The 26,190-nt window shown below is 38.8% G+C and overlaps 1 protein-coding gene across 6 annotated transcripts in view; it reads right to left on the minus strand.

Moving 5' to 3' along the window:
- ndrg4 (NDRG family member 4) overlaps positions 1 to 26,190 on the minus strand; it is a 50,474-nt gene that overhangs the window by 11,113 nt on the left and 13,171 nt on the right. For 2 of the 6 annotated variants that reach the window (XM_015056005.1, XM_015056007.1), the window contains exons 2-4: positions 11,551 to 11,641; positions 9,689 to 9,847; positions 5,652 to 5,690 (exon numbers count right to left, since the gene is read on the minus strand). In XM_015056005.1, coding sequence (XP_014911491.1) covers positions 5,652 to 5,690; positions 9,689 to 9,847; positions 11,551 to 11,628 — 276 coding nt within the window. In that variant the 5' untranslated portion in view covers positions 11,629 to 11,641. Of the gene's footprint in view, positions 1 to 2,353; positions 2,590 to 5,651; positions 5,691 to 9,688; positions 9,848 to 11,550; positions 11,642 to 26,190 lie in introns of those variants that run through there. The other 4 variants (XM_015056006.1, XM_015056008.1, XM_015056009.1 and 1 more) reach the window with 4 other exon arrangements.

Genomic DNA, 26,190 nt, shown 5'->3' on the forward strand with positions numbered 1-26,190 from the left:
ATATCTGATTTTTTCTAATCTAAAACAAAATTGTTTTCTGGACATTTCATACAGACCGTGCATGATTTAATACCCAAGAAGGCTTTGGACTCACTTTGACAACCAGTGGCTGAAAGTGATTTCCAATAATCTAATCTGGGTATACCCTAAGTCAATGTAGTTACTTAGCATAGTAACACCAAGTCACTTGGCGTTGCTGTGGTTCGATCAGAATCTGTTACAAGGATTAATTGGCCGAAACTGGGAAAAAAACCTAAATAAGTAGAAATGAGATGTGATACAACGGTTTTAGAAAATAATATGCAATTAAAATGTTTGTCAAATCTGAGCCTTTTTATTCTGAAAAAATAAGAAAATAAATAAACTGATCTGAACTGATATGTACTATTTCCAGTGAATATATGCTAAACGGACGATTTGGCAACACTTGACAAAAATGGACAAATAAAGGGACAAACGGACCCAGAGTTAACCAGAACAGAAATAAAAGCAAAGCTTTCACATATACGCACATTGTGAATTCACCTGCGGTGATATAAACGATTGATAGTTTATGGCAGAATGGATGGAAAAAGTCGTTTACATACTGTCAATTTTAGCTGTGAAAAATAAATCTGGGACTTTCTATTCCAAGATGGGCCACAAAAGAAATAAATCTGATGCAGATTCATACATTGAGGTAGAGGTTTTGAAATCAAGATAAAAAAAAAAAAAAGATTTAAAAGATTATCTTTATTCAACGTTTATCTAATGTAATTATGCGTTGTAATGTTGTGCTTTCTTGTAGTTTGGATATATTTAACAAATGGAAGAAAAAAAATAAGCATTTTTCATCATTGACTCCTTGCAAGTATTTCATTATGTTAAAAATATTACATCACTCAAATGACAAATCATAAGCAGATATTGTCACTAGACATGAACAGCAATTTAGAGCGTGAGTCATAGCCTCCATGTTCAAATAGAGATATGTGAATCCAAAACAGAGCGCTGCAGAAAGAGGCAGAAGTCGCATCATCAGCTGAGCCGTGAATCAAAACATCTCATGTTATGACCCACATTTTGTCTGCTGGTCACAGCCAGGCAAACGCAAAATGGAGGTATGAAGCAAATGTAACTGCACACACACACACACACACACACGCACACACACACACACACACACACACACACACACGTTTGTGTTGCTATCTTTGTGGGGACTTTCCATTGACTTCCATTCATTTCTACAGCCTAAACCTTACCTTTACCCTTTTCCTAACCTGACCCCTGACCCAAAAACAGGGTTTCCCCTTGTGGGGACCAGGCTCCTGTCCCCACAAGGAGCAATTGGTCCCCACAACGTAGTATATGTCAGGAAAATCGTCCCCACAAGGTATTACAAACAAACGCACATGCACGCACACACACACACACGCGCGCACACACACGCGCACGCACGCACGCACGCACGCACGTACGCACACACACACAGAGCATTGATCACTGTAACTGGATTCATGCTTTAAGCTGCACTGAAACCCCTCTGATGATGCTGCTGCAGCCTCTCCTCTCTGGATCAAACGGACCCTAAAATATGCTCTGACATCACACCATTACCGTCCTCATCCCTGCATGTTTTTTTTTTTTTTTTTTTTTTTTTTTTTTACCCAGACCTGAGTATGAACATCTGCTGCTGTCAATCTTCCAGTCTGGAGAAACACAAACATTCATGGCTATTTAAATCTATCCCTGCATAGCATGAAATAATAATAAACACACAGGCAGCAGTTAAGTGCCAGAATTTTCCATAATCCTCTCAAAAGCAGAGAGTCATGCAGGATAGTTATGAATTAATCCAGTCCGCTTATCTCGCTGTTAGTTCAGCTTTGAAATCAGTGTCATCCACAGTCAGCGTTCTAATTTAAGGCAGTTACTGCATGAGGAGGTGTGTTTCCAGTCTGCTTCAGTGTGTGCATCAACACAGCAGAAAAGACAAAAATGACCTACAAACATTAAGTTTTTGCCAATAACAACATGCTGGCATGATTCCTCTGTAGGAAGAGTCGAAGGAGAAAGGAGGTGAGCAGTAAACGTTTTCTCGCCTTAAATTAGATTTTTAAAAATTCAAATATTCCTCCTCAGATTGGCTTCTGAGATTGAGCTTCAGGATGTCAACATGCAACTGCGTTTGTGCGCCGATATGTGTCAGTGGGACAAACTCAGAGGATGGAGCATCGCTTGGTGCTGATGCTGCAGGACAAAGCGGACCCCACACCAGCACACGTAATGCACGTTTTCACATCGAGCAGAAGCGACAACAGTCTAAATAAAATCTCCCATTGGTGTTATTCTGTTTGCACTCGTCACTCACCCCGTCCCAACACTCAGGCATGGTTAACTGACGGCTGCAGGGAAGGCAGACGAGCGGTCAGACCTCTCCTGTTTTACGGGACTAGGTCCTGGTGATGCGCTCGCTGGAGGATGGAGGGCTGGATGGAGAATGCCGCAGAGTCTTTGTCTGCTCTGCTCTGCAGCCAACAACGCGCTCTTATCCTGGGAGCAGCCGCCCCTCCTCTCTCTTTCCTCCCTCACACATCCCTCACCCTGCCTCACGTACTCCACGCGGCGGAGGCAGGAGAGCATGGGCAGCATGTTGGTGATAGGCTCAGAGAGCTGCAGCCCCTCGCTCTCTTATTGGCTCGACTATCATGTCAGTTATCAGAGGCTCTCTCATCAGCACCGCTGTGCCTGATTTGATGCGATGTTTACCTGTTTTCCCTCTATGACCTTGTTTTGCTCGTAACTTCTGACAAATAAATTAGGCCAATAGTTACACAGTTAATTACAGATTGCACTGGATTATGTCAGCAACGCAAATGCAGACATATGATGTGTATGGTTTTTTTTTGTTTTGTTTTGTTAACCCCTTTGTTAAAAGCAGCATGACTAACAATTGTTTATTACAGAATCAGTCATTATTTTGCACATCGTTTCACTCACGTTGGATCCAATAGGTTTACACACACACACACACACACACACACACACACACACACACACACACACACACACACACACACAATCTTTTTTATTAAACAAATGAGACCAGAATTCTGCCAAATCATTTCTAAACATTTTCTCTGAACAACAAATATATTTGGGGAAACAATATGTAAAATTTTATTGAATAATCTTTTTGCAGAAGCATGCACACTTTCGTGTATTAGGATTCGGTGGATTTAATGCAAAAAGAATTCTGAAAAAAAGTAAAACATGGCCACTCTAGTGGAGTTCAAATTGCAAATTTACCTGCCTTCCCGTCTCTAGCACTAGTCTCCCATTCAACGAGATAAGTCAACGCTTTAGGCACAGCATAGCGGCTCCTTTCTTTTCCATCTAATAAGCAGCCCAACAAAACCAGAGACTAAACCCCAACGAAATGGCATCAGCATCACCTCCACTAATTGAACCAGCAACGAGTGAAAATACTTTCAGAACATAATTAACAGCTGTGGAGTATTTGTGCAGGAAGTCGATGGGCACAGCAGCGCAAATCAACAGAAAAGACACAATGGGATATGTAAATTCATCTGGTGGCTTCATGCATATAAAAAAGTAAATAAATGGGCATCTTCAACCTGCAAAACTCTGGCTCAAGGATAAAATCTGCAATGCTTTTATTCAATGCACAACATTTTTCACACATCTGTAGTGACAGCGTTGTGACCTTGACTCTCCCATCTCGTCATATGGGAGCTGCAACAACCCAGCGATGAAGCAGAGTCAGGCTCACAACGCTGTATGATGTTCACAGACACCAAACCCACATTTCTCTCCAGTTAAAGCAACATGCGCCACGGTGGAGAACCAGCAGCCTACGTGCAAATCAAGGTGGCAGCAATGGTGTGCCGACTGCAGAGCCTTCCTCTCTCCCTGCTCTGTGCTGACACTCATCAACAAGCCCTTTGTCCTTCCTCTACGACTTCCACTCGCCCTTTTCCCCCCTCGATCTTTCACGTTTTTTTAAACTCCGTCCGTCCCACTTTTTTTTGTTCCTGCTGACAGATCACTCAGGATCTTTCCCCTGCTGTCATTGTCTTTGTCCCCCTTTTTCACCCAGACAAGCAGGAGATTAACTCTCTGCTTGCTGACTCTGCATCTCCCCATCAGCTTCAAACATATAAACATCCACGCTCAGCATAGCTGATTCACTGGTGTTCACATCAAATTGCTTGATTATTCTTGGATTTTTTTTTTTTTTGCCTTACTCTAAATGTTATTCTATAATAATTATAATGCATAAAAACATTTTGTTTGGTGATGCAATTCTCTGAAATCTCTTCTTTTCTGTTGTCGTGACCTCATGAACTGGGTGTTGACCGTGTTTAAAAGGTGAAAATGTAAAAACAAATGACATTATATCGTAGCTGTGTAGGTTAAAAGATTAGAGCAGAAGGGAATAAAACAACGTCCGAAAAGTCGTCCTCACCTTTTCACTGAAACTGATTTCAGAGTGAACAATTTAGCAAGTCACTGTTTAAAAATAATCACACATCACGCTGAACCTTCCTGCTTCATTGTCACAGTACCTGAGATCTCAGGCGAGGTGGGGTGTGACGACAGGAGAGAGAGAGAGAAGTGTTTGTTGAGTTTCTTTCTGTCACACTTTGACTGCCACTTATCACATAAGGAACTGAAGTTATGATCAGCAAAACCAGTCAGGACTGATCCACGTGATTCTGAAATGGTGTATTAAAGTTCGGAAACTGCGAAACATTCACGTTTGGCCTCGAGCAACTTGGAGTCAAGGAGTTTGGACGGCTGAGAAACAGTCCAGTCCTTTGCCTCTGACGTGTCAAATTCAGGAGAGTCTGAGAACGCTGTAGCTCCGCGTCCTGCAGGATCCTGAAGCACCGGCTTCAGCTGCAGTCTCTACGCCTTCTGAATCATGTCCATACGGTTGAACTGGATGTGCTTCACAGTCTGCTTGGGTTACCTTTTTACCCTCCATAATTTCCTCCTCGCTAACGTAGTTGTTAGCTCAAAACTTGAAGTCGTCTGAAAAGCTCACTGCTGCAGTAAGCTTTCGTGGTAGGCTACTGACTGCTGATTACAACTCCACAAAGCTCCACTTCAGAGGCTTAATATGACATGAAAACATATTTCAGGGTGACAACTGCTTTACAGGTAGCGCAGGAAGGTCAGGACTCCTGGACTCAGCCATCTTGGGTTTGATTCGCGACCTTCGAACTTTGCTTCAAATATTCCTCCTCTAGTAATCTTTTTCTATTTCCTGTCTGATCATTGCAAATAAATTCCATTAGTGCCACAAAATATACATATAAAAAACGTTTTTACAAAAACTTCTTAAAAGCAAACATTGTTTTTGTGCATGAGAGCAACAAAGTCTTGAATTCCCCATCCAGATGAATCACACACTCCATGCAACTCTGCATAAAATTAGTGTCTATTACTTTCAGGACAAGCAGCTATTATCTCAGGGATTGGAATAAAATATTCATTCCAGTTTATCAAAGCATGCAGCTCAAAGGGATGACCACAAAAAACAAACAAACAAAAACACCCCCCAAAAACCAAGAACCGCCACAGTGTGAGAAAACAGAAACAACAGTAATAATTGAAGAGTAGAGGAGTGAGCGGGTTCGTACCTTCCAGTCGCCTGGTGGCATCAGTTGTTCAGGGCATTCCTGGTCAGGGAGGCAAGCACATAAAACACATAAAAACTATTATGTCAAAATAAGAAAACATGGATGAACTTTACTGTCCTGCATACAAGGAACAGAACATCTACTGTCGTAGAGACGACAGAAGCGCTCCGCGGCTCCAAACAAGGCATAAGGCAGCGTATTTACCATCAGCTGCAGCGTTAGAAGCATTAAAAAAAAGTCACAAACTTTAAAATAAAAGGTATTTCATGCCTTTGAGTTTCCAACGTCTCTCAACGTAATCAGCCTATTTGGGCGTTTCAGCCTTTTGTTTGTTTGTTTGTTTGTTTTTTTGTTAAAAATGAAACCAGCATCAATATAGTCTGGCATTTTTTTAAAGAATCTACAAAGTATACTTTTGTAGATTCTTGTTTTGCAATATAATATCAATTAATTAAAATATATTGGGGGAAATTAATGACTGCATGCATATTCCGTTCCTTTAAAGAGACTTTCCATATTGAACAGAAGTCCAGCTAAAAGATTTGTCACAAAGAGTGAAATGAAGATTACCAGAGAGCAGTCAGTGTAAGTCTTTGCTTTTTCCATTATCCCAAAGCGTTTTACCAACAACCAATCAAAAGCAGAATAATTCGGAGAGTGGAGTGGAAGATGAGGATATCCTAACAAAACAAACACTAGAATCTGAAGGTGTTAAATTTCACATTAAAACAAAGCCAAGTTTCTGGTTTTGTGTGCGCAAACTTAAGTGCTCTAACAAAGTTGATTCTGATTCGCCTGATCAAATGTGGAATGTTTCTGAGGAAGAACGGAGAAAATCTCCCACATCCAGATTTTCAAATATGACTGAGATTTATTCAGCCACAGGTGGACCAGCGTACTGGCCTAAAGGGGTGTGAACATTTATTTATTTATTTATTTATTTATTTATTTTTTATTTTTTTGCAAATTCTTGTCCCAAAACCCAAATTATATTAATCACAGTTTCATTTTTTCAAAGCAATTAGAGGCTGAAGCATACAAGTGGGGCAAATACTTTTTCTATACAGTAAATTAATAAACAGGCTTGAAAAGTAAACATCAAAAATGAATTCAAGAGTATGAAAGTTTCTCAAAAAATGTTTTCTCTTCACTTTTTAAGCATTTTAACAACTATTCAATCATATAAATCAGTTCTGAATATTTTATATAATACAATTGTCAAATTTATGTCACACATTTCCTAATGTTCAATTTGACATCTTCTTATTTTTTCTTCCTTATTTATTTATTTATTTATTTTTATTCTGATCTGTGGATTTTAAGGAATACTCAAAGAGTATTGTAAGATTGTTTTCCAAATAGATACCTTGCATAAATGTTTAACTTAAAGGATGTGTGGGAAATTGAGAAGAGCTTCAAATTAAATAATGGTGAAAGATGGTGTTTGAATACATGATGCTGTGCAGCAGCCAGATCCCTTCTCACGGCAAACCACCTCGAAAATGATCTGAATCAACAAACAATTAATGTCTTGCAAAAGTATTCATAACCGACAAACTTTTCCGCATTTGGTATAATTCAACCATAAATCATTTGTGCACTTTATTTGGACTTTTGTGATGCACCAACACAAGGTACCACATAGCTGTCAAGGAAGATGATACACTCAGTGATTTGTTTATAGGACACGAGTGAACAAAAAGCATCACAAAGTCCAGGAAAATAGGATATAAATCGAAAACCATGCGTCTGTCCAGCTTTCAGTTATACGCTATGCTTTGTGTTGATCCATCATATAAAATCCCAATAAAATACCCTGAATTTAGAAATGTGACATATGAAAAACTTGAAGGAGTAAGAGTACTTTTGCAAGTTCAACCAAACCAAGATCAAGACAAGAGACACATTTTCTTGATTGGACAAAAGTCATTAATTTGTTGGTTTTGAAGTTGTAGATGTGGGTTTTAAGTAAATTATGTGTTACCTTTCAGGTGATTTGAACCTTAAGAGGAATCTGGTCTTTCATGTGTTGACATAAAACACAAATACGGCATGCTTAAGAACAACAGCTACTATCATATATCTATTTTTTTTTTTTTTTACAAACTTTTTGCACACCAAAACAGGTTCACTCATCAGAAACATTGTTAAAAAGCATAGAGCAGAGCAGGAACATCTGTAAATCTTAATAAGACAAAAACAACCAAATTAAGGGCATGGATGTGTGGTTAGACAGTTTGTCAGAACAGATGGCTCGCCTCCTTCTTAAACATGCACACCTCTGAATTTGTAGGATTAGTTGGGGATGCTTCAGAAAGAAAACATGAAAAAAAAAACCACACACACACACACAAATATAAAACCATGACTGAAGTAAAAGAGGTGGATAATGGAAACAAGATGTGAAATTTTAGTAGCTGTGATGACTTGAAAGAAAATGACAGGAGAGCCACAGAGAGTTTAGAGGAGGGAAACACCTGAAGAAAGAGAAACAAGTTACAAAAAAAAAACACAGGATCTGAAGCTGCCTCAAAAAAAGAAACTGCACCAATACGTTGCTTTGTTTGTACCACATTAACAGGATGTGTACGGAGCAGACTATCCAGACACTTATTTAATTAATTGAACTCATCCTTGAAGGAAAGGTGTAGTTTTGAGGCAACTTGGATCCCCACAGACTTATTTCATGCAGGTGGTTATATTTTTTGTTCAAACAGGGAAGACGTTAGTAATGGTAGTAAGGTGGTCGGACCAGCAGGTGGCACTCTTCTCTTCCTTTTAACACACCCGATGTGTAATGGCTCAGTTCAGGAAGATGTGAGACTAACCAAAGGAAATGAATTCGTAAAGGTGACGGCTCCTTTAGCCTCGCAGACCTGAACAGAATGTTAAATAACTAAAGCTGCAATTTTGTGTGTCTGTGTCTTTCTTTCTGAGTTATTTTTGGGAATGCAGATTTTGGCCTAGATTTCAGGATTTGTTTTTCTAAGGATTTCTCTCAGCAATACTAAGTTTAAGACATCCGGTCCTGGAGGATCAAGGAACTGACTTGATTAAATCCACAGGGGATTAAAACCAATTGTACTGCCGTGTTTTGCTTTGCTGCTTAGGACGTTCTTTAACTGTGAGCTAAACCAAAGTAGTTGCACAAGACAATAAGGTCTTAGAAAAATAACTAGACATTAACTCCATATCAGATTTGCAAAACATTTTCCTAGTAAGGTTGTTACAACTGGGTCTGGACAAAATGTCTTCACGTTTAATTTTCAACTAAACTTTTACAAAGGTACTACTTTAATAAAAGAGCCAACAGCTTCTGTCACAATGTGATTTAGACTAATCAAAAAAAGTTTTGTTTTCTCTAAGATGGAAATGTTAGCATTTAGCTTGTTAGCTAGTGAGGACTACATACACAGAAAATAATGCCCTAATGTTTAATTTTCAGTTTAATTTTCACCATTTCAATAGTTTAATAAATCAATCTAATTTATTCAAATATAGCTTAACTGCAAACATTTACCAATTTCAGCTTGTTTCAAATGTTTCTCAGCATTTTAGCTTGTTAGCATTTAGCTAGTTTGCTTAGTAGAAATTAGTGCTTAACAAAATGTCTCAATGTTTCATTTTCAGCTCGTATTTTCATCAAAAAATATTGTTTATATCAATAACCAATTGTTTAAATCAGAATATGTGATTTCAGTGCATGTTGATAATATAAATGTTCTCATTTTTTCTGATGTTAGAAACCCTTCAGTCAGTTAACTTGAAGATACGCCATCTGCGACTTTAAGACTGAAAAATATAGAAATTCATTTCACCAAATATTTAAATTTGGGTATTCATGTATATGTTATTTATTGCCATTAATTTTAGAGGACTCAAATCTAACTAGGCTTGTCACCATTTAACTATTACTCTTAGTTTTGGAAAAAAAAGCGTCTTTCTTTTTTTAAAGTAAATTTTTAACCGTATAATAACTGTTGTGCGTTGATTTTGTGTCCTGCCTGTCAGATGTTTCTGGTTGTTCTGGTAGTTACCGGGAGGACCCCGCTGGTCCGACGGCGGGTCTGGCGGAGCCAGTGCCGTGCGAAGGCATGCCAGCGGTGAGTGGGGCGGCGGGGGGGAGGGGGTTCATTAGGGGGTGCGGGGCTTTCGGGGCACGGGAGTCCCACCGATGCCTCCTCTCCTTTATCCTGCTGTGTTGCAAAACAACAAGCACAACAAGGTGGTTACTGGGCAACAACTAAGTCAGGCAGATTGGCAACATACAGTCAACATAAAACATGATGTCTATAATTCACATTTTCTTTCTCTAATGCTTGTGCAGATCTCCCAAAATGCTCTTGGTGAGCTTCTTGTCCTTTAAATGTCCAAGGAAGAAACATCTTGTCCCATTTCATTATAGCTCTTCTGTTCCTGTGTCACCAGAAAGGTCAGGCTAAAGATTTGCAGGCCTCTTCTAATTAGAGTAGAGGAACAAGTGGTGGGTCTTGATCAAACTTGGAATCGAAAGCAACAATAAACCAGGAATCTGCTCCATTCATGCCTTGCTAAAATGTACTTTGCACCAATGATAGTTATGGAAACTTAAAAAAAAATAAAAAAAACTTAATATTTCATCACAATTTTTACTCGTGAACTTTTTTTGACAGTTTCATTTGTCCTGCAATGTGAACAGGAGCACAGCATCCCATTTGTCCTATCTGATCAAATATTTTTTCGTCAATCTCAATCCAAACATTGTTTTCTTTTCCCATGCCGACTGAATGAAGAACTTGTCGGACATTAATGGTTGTGGGTTTTACCACCATCTTGTGCAACCAGCAATCACTCACTGCTTTTAAAGGTCACCTGTCCTGCAGGGCTGCAGACTTTAAATAAGCAGTGAGAGGCATCAGAGTGTGTGCTTGAGCAAAAGGGGTCATTCATAGAATAAAACAGCGGCTAGTCAAGTCATGCAACATGTAACCGGAGCAATGAGGCAGCAATCAATGGCATTCAATATTTACCAACAGAGAGTTATAATGAGCAGGCCTAATGACCTTTCCAGCTGATCAATTGTGGTTTTTGAGATTTGTACTAATGGAGAACATATTCTGTTTCTTCCCATTAAGAGACGGATCTCCTATATCACCTCGATGAATCATATTTCTGACAAAGAGAGTCACAGCTAAGCCATCGCATTAGTCAGCAAAACTAAAGTTGGCAAAAGGAGACAGAGTTGCTTTACTGGGACGTAATTTTCTTTCTTTTATTCCTCTCCATCGCGGGCTGTTAAAGACTGTTTAGGCGTTTCTCATCCAGCTTATCTGAGTCCTTATTTTAAATCAAGCAACTTTTATCTCCACAGTTGAAAAGAATAATAACCACGTCACTTTACTTTGAAATTGTTGTTAGAAAAGCTTCAAGATGCAATTAACGGTGTGCTTTCCAGGCACATATCTTGCCTCTTCGAGTCACTTTTGCATCAGAGAAGTCTCCAGCATTTTCATCATTCCTGCATCAAGAGGTATTCAAGAGCCCCTGATTTAGCCTCAGCCTCTACCTGTTGCTTATTCAACGGGTAAGTGGCCTGGAATAAGTGGTGTTTATGTAATCGTCTCTGCCTATTCTCTTTTCTTTTTTGTCTTTCAATCCCTCAGTCTCTTTCTCTCAAAGCTTAAATGAGCTCTCATGTTCTCACAGTGTTGTTATGGTTGGATAGAGTTCATTAATTTCCTCCTCCGCTGGTAAACAGGCCCATTGTCTAATTATAAGCCATCACAAATAATGAGCACAAACATCTCAGTCTTAATATGCCAAGAGTTTTTAGAAGCCCTCACTAATGGCATTTGGATGCCCAGACAGGAGGGCAAATGGCAACAAAAACACATGCAAATGATAAACATGGTGGACTAACCATGTCTGCATCTGCTCCTCTTTGCTCCAGCAGCAGGGGCTTCTCTTCTGTGATCTGCTGTTCCTTCATCCCTGCCATCCTGGACAACAACCTGCAATCGTAAATTCAACGTGGAATAAAAGAAAAAAAACACAAAACAAAACATAAGATTACTTTCTGTGTCAAAGTCTATGAAAAAACAAGTCATCGTCTTTTTATGTACATATCACACAATTGCATATCCGCCCAAACATTTTTTAATTGACACAACTTCTCTGTTCTAAACATGCAGCTAAGCAAGACAGGTTGAAAAACTCTGTAGCATGAACAACACACCTTAGAAGCAGCACACAAGCTATGAATATGCATCACTTCTATGGGATTTGCTCAAATGTTGCATAATTTACCCCGAAATAACATGACTTGATTTCATGCTGCACTATGCAGATGTTCAGTCTGCGCCACTGAGGGTTCACTCTCTGCAGTATATACTGGATATTTAAAGGAGCTCCAACAGGAGAGAAGTCCAACCCATTTTCTGACTAATTTGATAAATACATATTTAGCCACTTGGGGGCACTTATAGACAGGGAACAAATCATTAAACCTTCATTCCAAGATTGAAGAATCACAAACAGAAGAGGGAAATAAAAATCATAGTGACATCTTGGCAAAGTAACTTTCTCTTTCCTGACACAGTGACATACTGTTAATCTTACACTTATGAGCCTTATAAAAATGCATTAAATAAAACAAATAATATGTTTTGATTTTTATTAAATACACTTAATTTATTCATAGCTTTCAGATGTGATTACCAAAAATTAGGTTTGACAAATCTTTGGTAATCACTCTTGAAAAAAGAAATCCATAATTGCACCAAAATTATGTTCCAGAAGTTCAAAAATGATGTTCAGAAGCTTTTGAGCGGGCTTATGAAGCCCTCTCAAAAACCCGTCTATGTGGGATGCTTCTGATAACAGAGACAGATTTAAAATGGGAGCTGACATAGATGCTTACTGACCGAGATTACTCGGTTTACAGTGGAGCTCGGACACACACGGGCTATTTTTCCAAAGATAATACGAGTGCTGAGCCTCGATAAAAGCCCTAATCAGAACGGAGTGTTGTGGTTTAACACGGAGCTGATACGGCGCTCCACGCAGTGTACACCAGGCACATCAACGCACGCCAAAAACGAGGTCAGACAGCAATAATACAACAACAGTGCCAGTTCATGACATCAGTCCACCAACGCAGAAACACAGAGTAGCGTGACTACATTGATACAACCAGGGGCTTCTACTGCTTCAGAGGGTAAGCAGCCTAAATGCTCCATGTTCAAACTGCAAAATGTTACCGCAAAACCATTTTTGTTTTGTATTAAGTAACATTCTCAGGACAACTACACCTCCTACTTGATGTTAGGTAGATAAATGGACACAAACGTCCAGGTGACACATGCTGACACATCCAGGTGACACATGCTGACACATTTTAGGTATTTTCAATACCTAAAATATAGGTATTTTAAATATAGGTATTTAAAATATAGGTATTTTAAATTTACCTATATCAAAGGTATAGAACCATGCAAATGCTACTGCTATAAAAGTCTTTCTCTGTGACTCTTGATAATTTTACTGTGCATAAAATTATGTAAATAAGAAACAGGGCATTTCAATTATAATCACTGGAGGTGGAGCTAAACATTTTTTTGTTTTAATTTACAAATAAATTCATGTGTAGTTTCTGCATGAAGAACTTCACCATAAAATATTAGGTGACAGAATAAAAGTCTAAATCTGTACTATAAATTACATTTGATATCAAATATAAGGATGTGTTTAAATAATACATTTATGAAGAATGATTTTGCAATCAAGATGCATGAATATATTATACAACCCTTAAAATATTTTAAGATTGCTTATATCAAACTTATATTTTTTTCATATGTTTGAAAAGAAAATTACATAAAAATATGTTGTTGTTGTTTTTTTACATTTAAATCTGAAATATTGATATATACAAATGTGTTTATTTTAATTTATTTCTGGATAGTTCTTTCATATTGAACTGATTAAAATCTGTTTTGTTTGCTCCCTAACAGCTCTGATAAATGAATTTGAAGAGGGTTAAGCAGTCCTAAAACACTGTTAAAACATTAAGGATATCTCTATAATATATTAGTGGAAATTTTACTCTCAGCTATCAAGGTAAAATATGAACATTAACTTGGAAGTGAGAGAAAACGCAGATATAAAACAACCAAAAAAAACGTCTGCGTCTGTTAATCATTCCTTCCTCTTCCTCATGTCCTCCCTCGTTCCCTCCAGCAGTCATTCAGCTTTATCTCACTGGTTTTATCAGACACTCTTAAGAAGACAAAGCACAGATGCCAGTTACATTCACTTTTAGCAGCTGATGAAGAGTGGTTTTGTCTCTATAACGCTGCAGTGTCAGATTTATTGCTGAAAAGGGCTAGAGATGACTCACTGCAGCTCAGTCTTACCAGGTGCATGTTCTCGCCGTAAGCATTACCATTTACCGTGTTGTGACGGTAACTCGTGAGCATGTTTTCTCCTTCCTTCTGTTTATCACCTCTCTCTCTTTCCGTCTCCCTCTCGTCATGACCAGTTTATTAAATGGGTCAGTGTGACCTTCTGCAGTCACTGGAATGGAGCCATGAGGGGAAAAGAACCCAAACAATACCGCCTATGGTCCAGTTACCCCATTCTTACTGCTGATACAACTTGTGGCACATGTTTACTTTTTACTGTTTGCTGGACTAAAATCTGAAATCTGTAATTGAAATACTTTAGAAAGAAAAAATGTCCCAGGTTGATTTCTAGAAACCAGAGAACACATTAAGGACAGATTTTCCAGAAACTCTCGTAAAAACAGAAATTATGAGTGTATTGATGGTCTTCTATACCCATGTAATTCTATGCATAATTGTGAGGTAATAGGGGCTACATGAGCCCTACAGGTAGACTACACCATAGGCCAGATTGCCAGTCCATTAAATCAACAAAACATAGCTGAGCCAAATAACTAAGTAATTTAGAGTTTCCAATTTGTCAAACTTACAGGATTCTTGACTGTGAAAATGTGAAATCAGCCAAGAGCAACCACATCAAGAAAGGATAGTCCGGGGTCACCAACTCCAGTCCTCGAGGGCTACCGTCCTGCAACTTTTGGATGTGTCTCTGCTCAAACACACCTGGATCAAATAAACTGCTCATTTCCAGCCTATTGCAGAGAGGAACGAATGCTGGTGAAGAAATTCAGACATTTTGGACCAGAGGTGAATCTAAAAGTTGCAGGATGGTAGCCCTTGAGGACTGGAGTTGGCGGCCCCTGGATAGATATACCCTAGACCAGTGGTGTCCAAAGTTGGTCCTCAAGGGCCGGCATCCTGCATGATTTAGTTCTCTCCCTGGTTTAACGCTCCTGGATCAAATGATGGCTCGTTAGAAGAGGAACATTGAGATGCTGAGAAGGTTGTTACTACCACCAGGGAGAGAACTAAAACATGCAGGATGCCGGCGCTTGGGGACCGACTTTGGGCATCACTTCCCTACACCAGGGGTCCTCAAATCTAGACCTCGAGGGCCGGTGTCCTGCAGGTTTTAGAGATGGCTCTGCTTCACCACACTTGAGTAAAACAAGCAGACCTCTGGAGAACCCGGCTGCACTGCGGAGGTAATTCAGCCATGTGATCGAAGTGTGTTGAACCAGGGACACATCTAAAGGTTCCAGGACCCCGTCCCTTGAGGCCTGGATTAGAGGACCTCCACCCTACATTGTGAACTCTTGGGTATGAACTTCCTCAGTCTTGCTTAGCTTGACTCGATGTCATGAGATGAGAAAATGTCAAATCCAGTCATTTGAGACTTGACTTGGGCAAATGATGTTTGCATTTTGTGAGCAATCTCAATCCCTTAATGACTGATTTCGACTTGGCCCTGAATGACTTCGGGCTGTTTTTTTTTTTTTTTTTTGGTGTTTCCTCACAAAGACCTTGAACATCCATTTCCAAATCACAATTCTGCAAAAGATTCATATCATCTTGATTTGGACCATACAGAGATGGACATGCTGGTGCACTTGGATCATCAGGTCACAAACTGATAGTGTATCACCTTATAATGTAAAAACTGATTATTATAATCAAGTCTGAGCATTGACCACTTTGTTCTAGCAACTATGTTTTTGCTAATGTCGAAAGAATAAACATATAATTTGCATTGTGCCTGCTGATTACTCCTAGGCATTCTCATTGTTATGTTCCTGTTTTGTTTCTGCTTCTTTTGTTTCTCTTCCAAAGCTTTATGTCTTCTGTTTGACATTGTGCTTTCCCCCCCCCCAAATCCCTGCTTCTCTGTCTCCAAGCATCTCCTCCTTTTATCTTCACAGGCTTTGACATTTTACCTCTCCTTCTGTCACTCCAACATCTCTGTCTTGCAGCTGCCCTCTCTCACTTTCAGTGCTTTGCTTTCAGTTTTTCTTCTTTCACACCTCATCTCATCCTACCATATCTGCTTTTCTCCAGCCGGTCTCATTGCTTTTTTTTTTTTTTTTAGGCCTTACTGTTATGTGGTTATGTAAGACGTCAGATTTTAAAATCAATTAGTGTTGCATTTTATCAGCTATATTTGGAATCATGACGCCAGTGTTGATGGTGGAAAAATACTGCTCCGGGCTTCTCGTGTGGCTTGTCCGGTGACAACCAGACTCATATTATCAGCAAATTATGATTTTGTTTTGTAGCAAATACCTTTCTTTAACACTCATGACTGCAGAAAGGCTTGCACCGAAATGATATTTGGAAAGAACATCATTTGTTCCTGGAGGAATTTAAAAAAAAATGTACTGAACATTCACTGATTTTAACCTATTTCTACTATTTTCCTTTAAAATGTAATGATTACTGCGACCTTATTCATTTTCCAAACAATTAACAGCAGTTCCCTGTTTTAATGTTAAATTGAAAGCTGCGCAAAAGACAAAAAATAAAGATTTTAAAAGAGTTCAGATAGGCTTAAGGTTAATTATTTTTAATTCATAATCTATAACAATGCTGTGTTTCAGGCTGACTGGATAACATGACATGAGAAATATGTGGGACAAAACTCGAACTTGTCCCCTAAAGAGTTAAGACTTGACTTGAAAGATATTTACATTAAATACATTTTAGCCCTGTCTTTTTCACATTGTTTATGTTCATTGAGGCTTCCCAGATCATTCATGCTCACACTTACTGGCTAATTAAGCACATCTGACTGGCAGCATTTGGTTGCTTCCTTTGTACACTAAATGAACCTAATTAGAAATCTATATCACTTTGATATATGATGTAATTGTGCTTGAATTGGTGATTTATTTAGCAAACATTTCTAGAATCCAATTAACTCATTAGAAACAATTAGGACTTTTACCTCACTTTATGAAATCGCTGTCCTTCAGCAGTGTTTGTTTCCTGACCACTCTGCCCCTCAGGACACTGAAAGGCCCACTGAGGCATGCAGTCCACTTTCCACAGTGGAGAGCCGAACTTCAAAGCCTCTCTTCATCACCGACTGGGCTCAGACAGCGATTGTGTCAGTGGGGGTAAATCTACTTTCTGTCGACTCTTTTGTGGAGAGTAAATGCTGCTAAGAATTTTTTTTTATTACTGAATTGGGTTTTGAGTAGAAAACCTATTCAGCATTTTTAAAAAAAAGAACAAAATGGATTCATCCAGTTTTTTTTCCTTCCTCCTTCACGTCTCTCCAGACAGGGTTGCCGTGACAACCCAGCTGGGTCCAATGGCATCTGGCTCACCCTCTCTTTTCCTTTCAAATTACACATTTATGTTTTCCACCACCGTCTTAATTACATATTCTAGTCTACATACGAACACAGCTTAGCAATATTGTCAGACATGATGGGTCGCATCTCACCTGTTTTTCTAAATGTAACAAATCATAAACCGAAATGTAAACCAAACAATATATCACCACCTGAAAAAGATAAAGGCTAACCTTGAAGATAAATGCCTCAAGCCTTAATCAATCATTCCTGTTTAAGAAAAGATGCACAAATATAAAAAAAAACAAAAGAAGTGGTTTTAGAGTTAATACATTGTTTTCACTGCATTCCCTGCTGCATGTGATAAAGTAACAACTAAGCCAATAATAGGGAACGAGTAGAGCAATTTCCATCCATCAGTAGTCCATACCTGCCTACTCAGGGTTGAACGTGAGGTGGGTTACAAGACAGGCAGCCATGCATACACACACTCACACTTAAGGGCAATTTAGAGAGGTCAGTTCACCGAAACTGGAGAACCGAGAAGCATGCACCGTTATGCAAATAATCAGAGAAAGACTCACTGGCTAGGATTTGATCCAGTAGTCAACTATTTTTTTTCACAATGGATGGTCAGAGGCTGGGCAAAGCTTTATTAAGCTAATAAAGAAAATAATATTCAATTTCTTTAACTTGGAACCTAAAGAACATAATTTCCTGCAACTCTCATCCTACTCGCCTGCTTTCTTTATTTCTTAATGAGGCCTCTGAGATTTCATGAGCTGTTCATAACTTTGATTTGCTTTACTTGCATTTAGGAAGTAACAAATTAACTAATTGGTTTCTCTCAAGGGTTCTTTTATATTCACCAGGTTTTGTTGTGCATTTGATGAAGAGCAGCTAAACTGCTGTAGTTCTTATGGTAATCAGTGGATGGCGCTGTAGATAAAATCTTTCTTTATCCAAGGACAGGTAGCAGAAAAAGAGTCTAAGAGGAAGCGCATTTCTAATGCATGTCTAAGGAAAGAGTGGCATCATAAATGTAACTTTTTTGCAGTTTTTAAAAATCTATCAAACATTTAGTAATAATTCCTTCTATCTTTTAAAATGCTGGTAAAAACAGGCTATTTCAGACTCGACCTCTACCGCATTTCTTTTTTGGACACTCTTGGACTGTTACAAAAAGAAGGGACGTGTCCGATGGACCAAAAGGACCCCACAAACACAGCCTGTATGAGGGCCTGTATTGCACATGTTGCCTAGCGTTGGACGTAAATAAATTAACTATAAACCATGTGTGTTGTCGTCTTGTATTGAAATCACGTATCCCTCAGTGCTAGACTGAGTGACTGGACATCCCAGATGTCCAGTCATGGAGGAAAATGAAAGAAGGAAACCTAAAGATTTATGATGGGACAAAACCAGTACTTTTATGCTTTTTTTTTTTTCATTGTGACACTCATTGTCCCTAAAAAAAAAGGTTGGCAAATAGTTCAAACATTTGACTTAAAGTGAAGGATATGGACCACAAAAACAGCCACAATAACTATTAAACTGTTTTTAACTTTTTACTGTGTGTTTTTGTAATTGTTACAGTTCTGTTGAAAAAAAAAGCCACATTTTGAAATTAATTTTGATTCACAGACTGAATTTTAATACTTTCTCTTCCCCCTACTTTTGTTTTCACCGCTCAGAGTGAGGTCCAGATTCAGTCTTTGGAAACAACTGGAATAAAAAACATACGCTGCCCCCTTTTGAGCCAAACACTGGTGTAAAGTCCAATTTTTGTCAATGCAACTATTGGAACACTCAATGAAGCATCATTACTCTTCTCTGCTCTCCTGCTTTATATTGCACACAATGCTTCTCTTTCTTTTTCTCCATTCACAGGCTTGTCTTGCCAAATTACACATTTCACAGTCACACCATTGTAACCTTCTTTCTGTCTTCCCTCCTCGGCTGGTATATGGCTGTGAACTCCTTTAGTGTTTTGATGTTTTAAGCATTTCAGTTGTGCAGTTTCCACACAGACAAGTTTCACAAACACAAGACCGGACAGTGGACTTTTTAAAGCATGTTAAAGCTCATTCAAGTTCCTACACAGAAAGAAAATCCTCCCTTAAGAGTAAATCTTTCTAAGAGGGTTCCATTTAATAAATGACAGATTTTTAGACTGTAAACATTATCACGTGCAAAACACAGCATTCTCGGCTCTTTGTTTGCCAAGAACCAAATCCTAATTTGAGATAACTAAAATAAAGGGTAGCTCTTGAGAGCAACTATTGTGCAACTTGTACATGAATACCTGCTCCAACACACCTGAATGAAATGAAACATGTAGAGAAGGTCATTTGAGTCAGGTGTGCTAGATTAGCTATGAATCCAAAAGTTGCAGGATAGTACCGTTCGAGGACTGCTGCTTTCGCAAATTTGGCAAATCTGAATAGAATAGTTGCAATTGCACCCTGCATTCAGCTGCGTAGACAATAAGGTTTTTCTTTAGGAGTATTAGCTGATTAACTAAAATCAGAAAATCAATAGGAATGGCAGCAGAAGCAGAATCCCACTGGGGTTAATTTTTAAATGTAACTTTTATCTTCCAACAGGTTGGATTTTACCAAGATTTAAAAAAATAAATAAATATGCATCTACATTTGATGCATATTTGCGTCAATCAGTGGAAGGAAATCGGTTAATCTTCACATCTGTCATTCTCATCCAGACCCAACCCAGGTTAACTCCCTACTGGCAGATTTTTTTTGTTTGTTTTACCTTTGCATGTATTGTAATGCTTATTTTAAGCTTTTCCATCCTTGAAGGGCCTACAAAGCAATAGTTTAGATTGATGACAGAAGTCTGAGGGCTGGTCTCTGTCTCTGCACACAGATCCCTTCAGAGAGACAGACACCAGAGGCTCAGAGTGTCGAGGGAAAAGCTACAACTCTTCCAACTGTGAAGCACCCATGAAAAATAGTCAGGTATTTATTTAAACACAGTCGTATTTTGGCATTACAATTAAACCTACAGCCAGACATCTTTGACAAGCTAATTATTTTAGACCTAGCTCGTCAAGGATAAGTGGGTATAGATAATACAGTAGATGGAACAACAATGCTATTAAAGATTCACACTAAACGACCTGAAGCTGCAACTGCAGCGAAAGACGGCTCCGAAATGCAGCGACGACGATGTAGGAGCTGAAGTCAAATGTTTTCAAAGATATGAATCCTGCTTTTTTCTCTACACAGTTATGCACAAGTTTTTATAACTTTTTTTTTTAATCTACCATATAAGGTTTGTGGCTGTAACACAAGTTCAGAAGGTTTTATTTAATACTTCTGTAAAGCACTGTAAGCACAAAGAGAAGCTTTCTGTCAGACAGAAAATCAATTGCAGATTCATGTGAAAGGGAAGCATCACATCTGATCTATGAGGGCGGAATCAATACTCCGAAGCTGGGATGGCATCAGCACATGCGCTGACAGAGGATGAAGGTTAGGATTTCAGGAGAAGCAGTAGAAACCTCCTTAGTTACACTGTCACACAAATTAAATGGCTGATTTTAATTTATTTTTATTGCTCCACATTACCCAAAAGGCTGCTGTGTCACTAACTCCCACACTAAAAGTGACAAAGCTCAGGTTTGCTCCCCCCTCCACCCTCCTGAGTCTCCCGCAACCTCATCATATGACAAGGTTACTGAATCCACTCAGCAGTGTTAATTAGACATATGGCTGCTGCACTTCAAAGAGGAAAAAAAAAACTTCCAAAGGACATGACTTTTTTTTTCCTCCTACATACCCTCAAAGTGATAAGACCGCTCTGCTGGCATGTTACAGACAGATAAAGAGGAAGATGGAGTCACTGCACTCAAGTGCAAGCAACAAGGACATGAAAACAGGGTTGACTGCAGATATTTTACTTATAAAATTACCTCCAGTGAAGTCTGCTTGAGCTCCATCAGTCCTAATTAGAATGAGGACCGACTTTTTGCTGACTTTCAAAGATAATTTAATAGATAAATATATGTTGCAAAAGAAAATATTTTTGCTTCTGCACGCACAAGAAAGATTTTTTACAATCAGAGCAAATTATTCGGTGCAAATCTGAGATTGTAATTTATGTGCTGAAATGCCTCTGGACACTTGGAAACATCCTGACCTATTAACTTTGCAGGTGTGTGTTAACGCGCTTGAAAATGTTGAGAAAGCGCAAAGATTTACTGAACACAGAGAGAAATGTTTTCAAGTGGTTATTTCTTGAAAATAACTTCTTATTCTATCTCTGACTTGATAGAACAGAGTGGACCAGCACCAGCAGACAACATGGCACCTTGAATAATCGCAGAGGAAACGTCGAGCTGCTTGGATTCTGTGCTTCCTCCAGACTCTGGGACCTTGATTTCAAAATAAAATGTTTATTCTATGAAGCTCTGGGTTTGCACACATTCTACCTGACAGCCAATGTGACACAGATGCAGACACGCAGGTCTATAAAGACCCATCTGTTTTTCCCCAACTTCTTGTCATCCAAAATGTCTGCTGTAAAACAAGCTCATTTGTCAGAAGGAGTTGCAAGCATCCTGCATCATCCATAGAAGTGCTCTGCCATAGCCAGGCTTGCTCACTGGCAGCTTATGACTCACCACAGAAGGAACATTAGTCATGGCAGCAATAAAAGCCAATCTGAATCAATTAATGCATTACCCTCACCAACAATAAATAAATAAATAAATAAAGTGCAATAACCATCTGAATATTTGCCACTGCTAAAAACAACGGTCTTTGCCTTATTTGTGACACAGTGGCTCATAGAACTCCTCAAATGATGCTCCACTGATGCTTTTTTTTTTTTTTTGCTGCTTTCATGTGAACAGGAGCATGACTTATATTTCTCTATAAGTCTAAAAAAAAAAACATTTTCAGAATCTTCTCTTATGAGAAAAAAACCCCCAGATCATTGCAGATGGCCGCTCACACTGAGCCTGGTTCAACTGAAGGTTTCTTCCTTTTAAAATAGATTTTTTCTTTCGGTATACATGCTCACTATGAGGGGTTGCTGCAAAGTCAGTGAAAAAAAAACATTCAAGGAGCCATCCACTATCACTACATGCTCATCTAGGAGGAATGAATGTTGCAAGTCAGTGACTTCACATGACCTGCTGGGATTCCTAAGATAGAAAACCTTTTTTATGTAATTTGAAAAACAAACTGAACTTGACTGCTTTATTTGTATCTAGGTTGATAGGAGTGTATGGAATCTGTCTATCTGACTCAGATGAACAAACTTTTTTTTATTTTACAGTGCCTCAACACTTCATGTGTTGTAAACTGGCAATTTGTGTAAGCAAAAACAAATTGATGTTCTGTGCTGCATGTTTTGTCGAGCTGAACTACTCCCCCTGTCAGATGGAGATCTTCCAAACAACATAAGTGTAAAAGTCCAGTGCGATGACCTTTTTAGGCTATAAAACTTACAGTAACCCTCTGCTATTGTGATCTCTAAAGGTGTGCAATGTAAGCATCTTCAGTTGTCAAAACAAAGATATAAAAAATGAAACAAAACCACATCATCTCCTGGGAGTAAGAGCAGATCTGTTTGTGTGAAGTGTAACAAATGTTGCTGTAATTAGTACTAGTCTAATTGCTTCTCTTCGAGGATTAATTGGGTGTACTCTAGGAAAATCCTCATCACCCTCAGTCGTGCATTTCTAATTCGGATCTAATTTTGTAGGTTCAGACAGTCCAATTATTGTGCCTCCTTCCCACATCCCAAACTAAATTGAGTCATTCCTCTCCTCCTAAGAGGGGGATTGCAACAATGCTGCATTTCATTGGAACTTTGAACTGTCAGAATCAACTATAGCTCTCACTTAGACTTCTCACCACTGGTAATATGCATTATGTCCCCCCCCCCCCCCATTATCAGTAAGATGAACACTGCAGTAAAAAATACGTTCATTTATTTATTTATTTATTAATTCATTCATTTTTACAGATAACTGCATAAATTAAGAAATGTCACAATTAATCTTGGGTCAGAAAAATCAAATTCTAAGTTACTTATACTTTTTTACATATATATATATATATTAGTGAAAAACAAAACTGGCAATGAATCTTGGTGAACAAATTAATGCCTCCTGTTTTTTAGATAACTGTTTTAATTCATCTACATAATGTTTCTGTGGTTCAGTAGGTAGAGAGGTCATCTGGGAAAATTCAACCTCCACATGTTGATGGACAAACCTTTTCAGAGCACTGCATCCAAGTAAACCACCTACATGAGTGAGAACTTTTGCTTTGGCTAGATCTAAAGGAGCCTTTAGAAAAGAAATTCTTGCAGGTAGAAGGTTAAATTAGAGGCGTTTGTGTGCACAACAACGAGCACGACGGTGTCCAAATCCTTGTGCTTTTTCATTTTGCAGCTGCCAAGCAGTTCAGTTGGATGTGATGTCATTACCAGATTTTAAGTCTTACCTTTGACACAAATGAAGCATTAAATCTCGCAAGTTCAATCCTTCTCTACGTAAGATGCTTAAATTAAAGACAGTCAAAGCCGATAAAAACAACAGTATACAGCAATATCCGGGTACATTGCCAATATCTTGTCTTTTGCAGGATTTTATTACTCAAGTATCTTTCTGTCATGAAGTGGGTTTGAGGTGGTGAGGAGAGACGCAGGATGAACCCAGGTTGTAGTGAAAATGATGTGATTTAATGAAGGAAGCTCAAAACAGTCCAGGATGACAGGCAGCACAGCAGAGAGGTTAGCATACAGCTAATTACCAGTAGCAACTGATGACACTGAAGACTGAATAGGAGAGCTAAGCTTAACCAGGACTATCCAGTTCAACTGGCCAGCACACAACAGACAAAACTGACATTAGACGAGGACCCGACAAGAGACAAAGACAACAGGTGGGCTTAAATACACAGGGAGCGTAATCAGGTAACTAGACACACCTGGGAAGCAATCAACAGGGAAGACAGGACAGGGACAGGACTAAACACAGAAAACCTAAAAATAACTACACAAAAAATACCGAACACAACACTTTCTAGTGTGGATATTAGCCAGTACTGACATTTCTCCACACATCCCCACATTCAGTCCTTCTCCTCCCCATCATCCAACCTGTTGGCCTCCAAGCACTCTAGGAGCGGAAGTACTTCACCAGCTGACGGTATTATAAGCTACACACTGAAACATAGAGGCTTTTTTTTTTTTTTGCTCTTTTGAAAATGAGACTTTTAATTATTAATAGCTACTTGGTGTCTAGAGGAATCTTCCTTAGCTGAGAAGCTCCACAGAGCACAGATATAATTTCTGAGAGGAGGATTAAATATTAAAAATTAGCTCTCTCTCACCTCTAGACAGAGAAACTCAGCAGCCATATTTTCTGGCATTCAAAGATCCCTTGTCTCGGAGGTGGTGCCCAAGAAAAAGTTACACAGTGCAGCTGACTTTTCACTCGTGGAGAAAGGTAAATTTGTTTATTCATCATTCCTGGCTGAGTCAAGCAGAAAATAAACAAAGAAAATAAAATAAAGAAAGCAGATCTAGGAAGCGTCCAGTCACACAGTGGGGAACTTACTCTTTTGACAACACTCTTGTTCAAGCATCTATTTTTGCCTCACCTCTCAGTGGGGGTTAGGTGAGACAGGACAACCCTGCCTCCGCCGAATTGTTTCGAAGTATTGAAAGACGAGCAATGGCGAGCGATAATGAAGGTAATGTCAATGTGATTTGTGTAGAAGATAAAGTACTAAGTCTGTGCTTTCCATCAATATTCATTCATGTAGTCACTGATGCTGGTGGTGTTAAAAAAAAAAAAAAAAAAAAGTCTGTGATGCTGCCCAGAATTTCAATTAGGTGCTGATCACCAAAGTCAGTGATGCTCTAACAGAAGTGATTGCTGCCGTCCATCTGTCTGAAAACGGCTGTAATGGCATTTTAACACAGTTTGGATGTCATATTTTTTTTTATAAGAACAATTGTTATCTTGTAAATGTATTCAAGTATCTCCAACAGATGAGCTCCCGTTAAAAAAGGGAGGCTGCAGTGAAACCATAAAGTATTCACAGCGCTCCGCATATTTTGTCTTACAGCTGTTTTTTTTTTCTTTCAAAATTGTTTTAAATTAATCTAAGACAAATTAAGACAAATCAGGGGGTGGGGGGGTTGAACGATTTTGGGTGCTTTGTGAATTTATTATAAATAGAAAACCAATAAGTCTTGTGTGTGTCCTAGATGAAAATGTATGTGTTTGTAAAAAGATTGGCACTTACAAAAAATGATGGCATGACAAAACAGTGCTTGTTAGGCAATGTAGCATCTGGAGGATGGGTCTGAATTAGCCTCTGAATTCAGAGGAGAGTTCCAGAAAGCAGACGTGGCAATGGTGGAGGAAACCTTCATAAAGGCTTTTAATGTCTCATTATAGACATTAAAAGAGGCACTGCAGTAAGTACAGGCAGTTTGTGAGGCCATTAAATACATCCTTAATAAATCCCTGATGACAGATGAAATTCTGCACAAAATGAAGGCTGAAGACGGACAAAAGGTTCCATTCAGATGTCTCTACCGTTCTAACGTTGAGCATTTACGGGTCTGTAAAATAATAATAATATTAATAATTCATGCTTCTGTAGTTCTGAATATGGGTTGAAAGTATCCGGCTACCTGTCCAGGGTGAACCCCGCCTCTCGCCCAGAACGTTAGCTGGAGAGGCACCAGCAACCCTCCCGATCCCACTAAGGGACAAGGGTGTAAAAATGTAAATGTAAAAATGGATGGATGGATGGATACCAGTGGTGGGAAGTAACGAAGTACAAGTACTTCGTTACTGTACTTAAGTACAGT

The sequence above is a fragment of the Poecilia latipinna genome, unplaced genomic scaffold (assembly GCF_001443285.1).
Source record: "Poecilia latipinna isolate Pla-1442-1.1 unplaced genomic scaffold, P_latipinna-1.0 Scaffold1348, whole genome shotgun sequence".
NCBI classification, from domain to species: domain Eukaryota; kingdom Metazoa; phylum Chordata; class Actinopteri; order Cyprinodontiformes; family Poeciliidae; genus Poecilia; species Poecilia latipinna.